The 9,002-nt window shown below is 49.8% G+C and overlaps 1 protein-coding gene across 5 annotated transcripts in view; it reads left to right on the plus strand.

Annotated features, from left to right (window-relative positions):
- NRG2 (neuregulin 2) overlaps positions 1-9,002 on the plus strand; it is a 293,885-nt gene that overhangs the window by 277,445 nt on the left and 7,438 nt on the right. For 3 of the 5 annotated variants that reach the window (XM_006891167.1, XM_006891168.1, XM_006891169.1), the window contains one exon: positions 5,088-5,190. In XM_006891167.1, the coding sequence (XP_006891229.1) occupies positions 5,088-5,190 (103 nt within the window). Of the gene's footprint in view, positions 1-792; positions 817-5,087; positions 5,191-9,002 lie in introns of all 5 variants that reach the window. The other 2 variants (XM_006891165.1, XM_006891166.1) reach the window with 1 other exon arrangement.

Below are 9,002 nucleotides of genomic sequence, written 5' to 3' on the forward strand. Positions count from 1 at the left end.
ACCAGTTTGTCTTTTCCTTTGAATGGCAATAAAGTAGTGAAATCAGGCTCGGGCTCTGTGACCTCATATCTGGAAGCCTCTAGAAGGTCAAATGGAGTGACCTTTCTCCTCCCCTCAACTCCTGCTCCACCACGTTGCACTCTACAAGTTCCCGTGCCCAAGCTTCTGGTAGATGAGAAAGCCAGCTAGACCTTCAGGGCAGAACAGGGACATGGGCCCAGCCCTGCCCACGCTCTCCTTCTGAACAGAGGGCACGCTGATAAGAAAAGAGGCCCCAGCAAAAATGTTGCGGAGGGAGGCAGGCAAATCGGGGCTGTTGAGTGAACTGGCCTCGGGCAAGGCATCTTCAGGTGGAGTCTGAGGGTCAGAAGGTCCTGGCACTGGAGCTGGACAGGGAGAATGGGAGCCCCTTGGGCCCTCTCCCTTCCTGCCCCTCCTCCCCAGGGACATTTGCCAACTGACTCTTGCACCTCTGTGTCCCCACCAGGTACTAACTCCCACAGCTCATCTCCAAAGAACCTGCCCTGCCTGCTGACTCTAACATTTCCTCTCTCCACCCCTTTCAGGGGCTCTTGGGGCCTGGGGGCCAGGGAAGGAGCTCAGGGGGCTGGGAGGGGATACAACTAACCTGCTTTCACCTCACAGGCTGGCCTCCGGTGTCTGAAGAGTCCTGACCAACATTTCTCTCTCTTTCTCTCTCTCACCCCTCCACCCTCTAAACCTCCCCCATCTCCCTCTCCATCTCTCCCTCCCCCCTTCCCTCTCTGACCCTTCTCTCTTCTGCACTGCCAGAGCACCTTGGATTTGAATTAAAGGGTATGGAACCTCTATGTCTCATTCAGAGCCATCTACAAACCCCCCTCCACAATCTCTGACACTATATATGCTGAATGTCTTCTTTCCTTTAAAAACAAAAATGCAAAAGGGATGATTCAAAAAAACCTTTCCCGGCCCTATCATTAACTAGGTTGATTTGGGTGAGAAGTGGGAAATAAGAGAAGCTCATGGATAGAACATACCTGGGGTGCAGACTGTGCCCAAGATGCACGCCCCCAAGAGCAGTGTCCCTTCCTGAGCTCCATGTAGCCCTGCAGGCTAGACAGACAGAAGCCAGGCATGCTGCTGAAGCAGAAGGGTCCCTATCTGGAAGGCCCAGAAGCCTGCTGGAGAGCTATGCAGAGAGGCATCCCTTTAAATTTGACTTCAACCCTCTTTCATTTCCCTTTCCATTGCTTCTCATCCTGCACCAGGCTGGCGGCTGATAACTGTCTGTCTGTCCCCTGCCCTTCGTCTGCCAAGCTTTCCCATCTGCTTGGGGCTGTCACTTCCTCCATGATTAGTCCTGACAATGCTTCTGTGGACAAGACCAGCCTACTTCCCTCTGTTGTCCCCTGGGGGACTCCTTAGGCTGGAATGTACTTGGAAGAACCGGTCTTTCCATCTCTCTAGCTTTAGTGCTAGAGTAGGTTCTGGGAGGCTACCCACCACACCCCCACACCCCCCGGCCTGCAGCAGGAGAGATGCAGGGGCTCAGAGTGACTGAGGCTTCTTTGGGAGACGTAGTGGGGGCCTATAGTGTTGAAAAGGCTGTTCGGTCCCCAGTTTGAGGAGGCTCTAGTTCCACCACCGCCTAGCTAGTCTCAGTAAGAGATCTAGAGGACAAAGCTATGAGTCTTGTGTGTGAGCGTGTCTCCCCTGACTGAGGGAGTGGGGAGAAGAGGAGCGAGTCTGTGTGGCATCTGTGATCAGGGCAGGGCACAGGTATATGTGGTTGTCTCTCGGTGGCAGAGAATGGGAATGTGCCTGTCTTATTAGGTCCCTCAGTGCAGGAGGGGAGGTTGGGGGGGAGGGGGGGCATGGTGAAACCTCTATGCAGTTGGAACTTTGAGAGTACGGAGTAAGGGTGTGTAGACATGCACCTGCGAGACTCCTAGGGTTGTCTGCATAGTCATTCACTCATCAACTCAACAACTGACTGTGAGCACTGGAACTCACTAGGATGGCGATATGGCTCCGATAGTCCCTGCTCTCACGGAGCTCACAGTCTGTGGGGTGAGACAGTGTCAAGCCAACAGGAAAGCTATCAGGAGGTGATGGGTACTCTACAGAGAAGAAGACAGGCTAATGAAGGAATCCCTGGCTGGGATGGGAAGCTACTTTAGTTAAGTGCTCAGAGAAGGCTTTTCTGATGACATGACATTGGGACTACACCCTGATAAATAGCGGCCAGCCCTGCAACAGCCAGGGCAAAAATCTTTGCCACAAGGACAAAGCAGGTCTAATGCTCACACGATTGGTGTGGGTGTGCTTTGTCCTTAAAGCTGCAGTGAACCTGGAGCACAGGGACCATAGCAGGGGGCCTCTTAAACTGAGGTCGAAAAGGAAGCAAGGCCAGGTCATCTGGAGCCTCAGAGGCCGGGTAAAGCTTTAAATGTGATTCTAGTTGCAATGGAAAGCCATTCATGATTTTTAAGCAGCAGGGTAAATGATCTGCTTTATGGCTGTGAGTATATTTGATATGGGGGCAGTTAGAAGGCTCCTTCAGGGAGGGATGGCCTTGTCTTGGATTAGTTGGAAGAGGTAGACATGCTAAGAAGTAGTCAGGATGTTGGGAAGGTGGAACTGAGAGGATATTTGCTGGTGGAGAGAGAGTCAGGGCATAAGGAGAGGAATGGAGAATAATTCCAAATCCCCAACCTGACCAACAAGAACAGTGGTGCTGCCACTAATGTGATGGGAAGTGTACAGGAGCAGGAGTGCGGAGAGGGTGGGAAGGCCATGATTCTGCTGGGCCATGAGTCCAGAGTGGCTGTGTGAGTCTGGAGCTCAGGGAGAAGGACATTTGAGCACCCACTGCATCCAGCTGGTATTGTGCATCTGAATCTAGATGAGAAAAAGGAAGGTAAGAGGGAAATTGGATCTGCTCTGGCAGCCTCTTCCTTAAGGAATTGTGTTGCTAACCTGAAAGGAATTCCTCAGGAGAAAGATGGACAATCTCTTCTTATTCCTCGTATTCTGCTCTTATGCTTTGTCTTATTCATGTCAAGTTTTACTTGGCGAGAACTACAGTGCCTAATCAAGGGCAAATCCAATGAAATAAAAGGGTATTTCCGGAAGGGTGGAGAATGGATCCAGCAGCTTCTTGGAAACTGCTATCTTGGCCCTTAGCCTAACTACCAGACTCTCCACCCACCCCTCTTTTTGCAGGTTAGCCCAGTATTCCAAGAAATTGCCCAACTCTGAGGACTTTCAAAACCTTAAGTCAAAGTCTGGTTCCATGTGTCTTAAGTATAAGCAACAAAAGGGGAAAGCCCTAAGAAGAGCAACTGGTCTTCCATGGGCTATGAAAAATAACGTTAATGCAACATTTATGGTCAAGACTTTAGGTGCATAAAAGTCAGAGCAGTCTTATTTATGACCCACACAGCTGTTGTAAGGTACTTTTCTCCCTCTGATTGTTTACAGCCTCAAAAACCCACTAGAGGGGCAGCTGTGAGTCAGTTCCAACTCAACAGCAGGGAGTTTGCATTTCGAAAAGAGAAGCATCCCCAGGTGGTGTCAACACCAAATGTGCTCAAGCTGCTCACCAAAAGGTTGGGAGTTAGAGTCCACCCAGAGATGCCTGAGAACAAAAGTGTGGAGGTCTCCTTCTAATTAAATTAGTCACTGAAACTCTAGCAAGCACAGTCTACACTGACACACATGGAGCCACTGTGACAGCTGGACAGAAGAGGAGAAAGCAGCAAGATATAGTGAACTCTCACCCAGTAAGGTTGAAGGAAGTCCAGAAGGAAAGATGCAGAAATCGGGGAGAACGTGGCACCACAAGGAAGTCAGCTAAGGGAAGGCCTGGGACCACTGGACTTGATGGCCATTTCCAGTGACCATAACAAGAGCAGTGTCAGGAGTGGTGTGTTTAAGTCACCCTGTGACTATTGGACATGGCAGCATGTGTGGGCGTGTTGCTGGAGTGTGGGGTTAGCTCTGTGTGTGCACACCTCTGGACCTGTGATGTATTTCTGTGAAGGGGGCCTCTGTGTATCTGGGAATAGGTGTGTCTGGAGGCCTTTTTCTCCTGGTGTACTGAGAGAGCTGCCTTAGGCCCAAGAAGTTAGGGACATTTTTCAGGGCTTGCCAAGGATTTGGGATCCAGTGTTCATTTGTCCCAAAGGGGAATAGAACAAAGCAGACAGCTTTGGGTGAGGGCAGGGTGAGGGGTCTGGGTCGCAGACCTTGATTGTGGCTCACTCTGTCATCTTTCCCTTTTCTCTCCTGGCTTTCTTTCTCTCTGTTCTATAAGGGTAGGGGTTGCCTCAGCAAGAAGTAGTTGGAGGTAGGCTAGGCTTTTTAAGGGCTATGAGAGCCATCGCCTTTGAGGGTCAGCATCCCAGAAAGGGTGGGCTGTGCTCCACATGTTGGGACAGTGAGGGCTGGTGCGGGCCAGGCCAACACCCTGAGCACATCAGGTGGACACAAAGGCCTCTGTGTCCCCTCTGCATCGGTCTGATCTGCTCTGTCTCTGCTCTGGGCTCGGGTGTCCCTTGTAAGTCTAGCTTCTGTGTCTGGTGTCCTGCCATGGACCCAGGACCAACCTTTCTCCACCTTCTTGGGGAAGCTGGGCCTGGTTTTGAAGCCAGGCCTTTGCCCAGGGCTTCTACATTACTTACCATTGAGAACGACTCTTGCCTTGCTCACTAGAGCTCTGTGCTGTCACCTGGCCATAGGGGAGCAGGGTCGCTGGGCAGGCTGGGCTACTCCCCACACCTGATGAGCCTGGGAACCTCTCTCCATCATAACCCCTCCCATTCTCCTGCGTTTTCCATTGCTCTGGGAAGGGCATGGGGTTGGGATGGGGAACTCAGGGGTGGTTGTGTGAGGCCAGACCCTTGGGTGGGTGAGAGCGAGGGGAGGTGGAGGGAGCAGGAGGCAAAGGAACAAGTAGGGACTGGCTGGAGCAAGGAGGGACAGAGAGGAACTGTCACACCCTGGGCTTGAGGGAGCCTGCGGCTTGGTGAGGGGTCTTTGCATCACTGTCTGAGTGAAGACCACCTCCTGCCCTGCCCTTCACATCTTCTTCACTTCTGCAGAAGCGGAGGAGCTGTACCAGAAGAGGGTCCTGACTATCACAGGCATCTGTGTGGCTCTGCTGGTCGTGGGCATCGTCTGCGTGGTTGCCTACTGCAAGACCAAGTGAGTGTCGAGAGTGCAGGCCCAGCCGGGGAGGGCCTCCAGGACTGTTTTTGTGAGAACAGACTCTCTTCTCGCACCCACTATTCCCACCTCAGCCCCCACACCCTCCTTCTAAGCCCCAGGTACCCTTTCAGAGGCTTCTGTACCTGAGTGCCTGACCAAAGAAGCAGGAGCAGAGGACAGGGCAGACAGGCAGTAGAGAATGGAGCAATTGGTCCTGAGCACAGGCTTTGGACAGATCGGGATTCAAATCTGGCACTGCCGTTTCTGAGCAAGTTGATAAACCTCTTGAGCCTCAATGTCCTTCTCTGTAAAATGGGGATGACCTAGTATGCCTTTCAAGGATATCGTAAGGGTCCAAGCATGTGTATGCTGACCCCATAAGCTTCTGACACAGGGCAAGAGGTGCAGAAAGGAAGGCTGCATCCTCAAGACTCAAGCAAAGACTTCAGTATACAGCCTGACCCACCCTGGGAGCAGTCTAAACAAGATCACATCGATGGGGCTGGGCCGCCTCTAGCGAGGAGAGGTGAAGGCAGAACTCAGGGCAAAGAAAAGAAATGGTCAGAAAGGAGAGCTGGACCATTCCTAAAAAAGTGCAACCAAGAAGGCAAGCACAGACCAGTCAGCTGTGTTCTCTGAGCATAAGAACCCAGACGAGATGAAGCAAAGCTGTGGTCAAAGGGAAAGGGGCACAAGAGGAGACGGCAAGGCCCTGAAGACAGCATAAGGCCTTCAATGCCAGGCGAGGTCATCTGGGTTTATCGTGCAGATGATAGGGGGCCCATAAATGTTGTAGTGTGATGTTGTTGTTATGTGCCGTCTAGTTGCTTGCGATTCATAGCGACCCTGTGTACAACAGCACTAAACCCTGCTCTATCCCTTGCCAATCTCACTGTCTCTGGCACCCCTATCCCATTACCCCAGTGATGGAATCCATCCATCTCATCAAAGGTCTTCCTCTCCTGCGCTGTCCCTCCACTGTACCAAGCATGACATCCCTCTCCAAGGACTGGTGCCACCTTGCAACGTGTCCAAAATATGTCAGACGAAGCTTCAGAATCCTTGCCTCCAAGGAGCAGCCTGGTTTCACCTTCTCCAGGAAAAACCTGTTTGTTCTTCTGGTTGTCTATGGTATACTCAATACTCTTCTCCAGCACCAAAGCTCAAAGGCATCAACTCTCCTTCTATCATCCCTAGTCATTGTCCAGCTCTCTGAAGCATAGCAAGTAATGGCAAAGACCATGGCCTATATCAAGCTCATCTTAGCCTCCAGACACATCATTGCTCCTAGTCCCTTGGAGAGGTCTCTGACAGCCGACTTTCCCAATGCAATTCGTCTTTGAATTTCCTGGCTGCTGGTACCAAGAATGTTGATTGTAGAGCCAAGCAAACTAAAGCTGTCAACAATCTCAATCTCTTCATCATCTATCATGATGTTGCCAATCGGCCCAGTGGTGAGAATCTTTGTTTTCTTGATGTTGAGCTTCAATCAGTATTGAAGGCTGCAGTCCTTGTGGGAAAAGTCCAGGTTCATCATATCCACTCCTATCTGAGGATCAAGGGCCTGAGCACAGCTACCATTTAGAAGGACTGAGCACTGGGCCTGAGGCCTTGTTGCCCCTCTCTGAAATCTAGGGTCTCGTCTTCCAGGACTAGAAAGATCCTAAAGGAAGGATGGTGGAGGGAGTTGTGGTTCAGGAAATGCAGAGATGGAAACTGGGCCCAAGCAAGAATGATAACAAAACAACCACCCTCCTGTCATCCTGATCAAACAATGTTTCTGCAAAAAAAATCCGAAAAAAACACAAAACATTTACTCAGTGCTTCCTGGACACTGATAACTGTACTTGGCATATGACCAAATGCCCACCTGTTGTTGTTGTTGTTGTATACTATAGAGTTGGAGCCAACCCATAACAGACCATCCAGTGGGTTTTCAGAGGTAGTTTAATCTCATGGGAGAAGATTGCCCATCTTTCTTCCATGGAGCAGCTGGTGAATTTGAACTGTGTGCCTTTGGATTGCTGCACAGCTCCCTAGCTAAGGCTCAAAGTAGCAAGCCCAGCATCACATGGCATATTTAGGGGCCACTTACCTTAGCTCAACAGAGCTCCCTGATGACAACCAACAACAACAACACTTTGGCTGGAGAGTAAGAAGGATTTCCCTGAAGAAGCAGAATTTAGACTGTGGCCTGAGAAGTTAGCGGTGAAAAAGATGAGAAAGAGTGTTTCAAGGAAACAAACTAGTGTGTGCATAGGTTCAGAAGCAAGAGAGAAAGGGGCACTGAGGGATCAGGAACAGCCCTCCAAGGATGCCGCAAATGGGAGCAGGAGGAGGGCAGTGAGAGAGCAAGATGGAAAGAAAAGCAGACGCTGAGGGCCAGGGAGCTCTGGTGGCCTAGTGGGTAAGGAGGTCCACTGCGAAGTCAAAGGCAGGCAGTTTGAATTCACCAGTCACGCTGAGGGAGATCGATAAGCAATTTACAACCTCTTGTGCAATGTACAGCCTCTGAAAACCCATTGGAGGCTCAGCTATGAGTCAGTTCTTACTCCACAGCAATGAGTGAGTTAGAGGGCCACTGAAGAGCTTTAAGTAGGGGAGTGACATGATCACATTTATTTCTTATAAAACAAACTCACTGAGCATTTACTAGGTGTAAAGCAGCCCCACAGACCATGACTGCCTATCCACCTTACTCAGTTTTCTTCATTAGCACTTCACTGGGAATATCTTGCTCATTTATTTAGGTATTTATCATCTGTCTCCCTCACTGGCCAGCAAGCTTCATGATGGCAGGGACACTTAGCTGTTTTGTTCTCTGCTCTATACCCAAACCCCAAAACTTTTTTTGGCACATAGTAAGTGCTATAATATTTTTATATACTTCTAATGTTGGGGACTTCTCCAAAGTACTGAAGAGCAATGGTGTCACTCTAGCGACTAAGGTGCACCTGATACAGGCCATGGTGTTTGCAATCATCTGCTATGTGTCAGAGAGCTGGACAATGACTAGGGAAGATAGAATTGATGCCTTTGAGCTGTGGTGTTGGAGAAGAGTATTGAATATACCATGGACTTCTAAGAAAATGTGCAGGTTCAACCTGGGGAAGACTAAACCAGGCTTCTCCTTGGAGGCAAGGATTCTGGAGCTCCATCTAACATACTTTGGACATGTTGCAAGGAGCAACCAGTCCTTGAAGAAGGACATCATGCTTGGGAGGGTGGAGGGACAGTGCAGGAGAGGAAGACCCTCTATGAGGTGGATTGATTCAGTGACTGGGATAATCAGGGCAGGTATGTCAGGGACAGTGAGACTGGCACTGGATAGAGCAGGTTTTAGGGCTGTTGTACATAGGGTTGCTATGAGTCGTAGGCGACTCAACAGCACATAACAACAAACAACAAATCTTTAACTATGTGGATCATAACGAAGTATAGCTAACATTGAGAAGTATGGGAATCCCAGGCCACTTAATTGGGCTAATAACAAAGTCTATACCTAGACCAATAAAGTGTTGCCCAAATCGAGCAAGATAACACTTTGAAGTTTAAAATCAGGAAGGGTGTGCATCAGGGTCGTATCCTATTCAGTCTGTATGCTGAGCAAATAATTCACAAAGCAGGACTCTACAAAGAATGTGGCATCAGGATTGGAGGAAGGCTCATGAACAACATGCAGTATACAGATGACACAGCTTTGCTTGCTGAAAGTGAGGAAGATATAAAACACTTGTTTAAAAAAACCAAGGATATGGGTAGAGAAGCTGTGGTATATTAGCACAATGGAATACTATGCTGCATTGAAA

The sequence above is a fragment of the Elephantulus edwardii genome, unplaced genomic scaffold (assembly GCF_000299155.1).
Source record: "Elephantulus edwardii isolate Elephantulus edwardi_28Jun2011 unplaced genomic scaffold, EleEdw1.0 scaffold00095, whole genome shotgun sequence".
Lineage (NCBI taxonomy): Eukaryota > Metazoa > Chordata > Mammalia > Macroscelidea > Macroscelididae > Elephantulus > Elephantulus edwardii.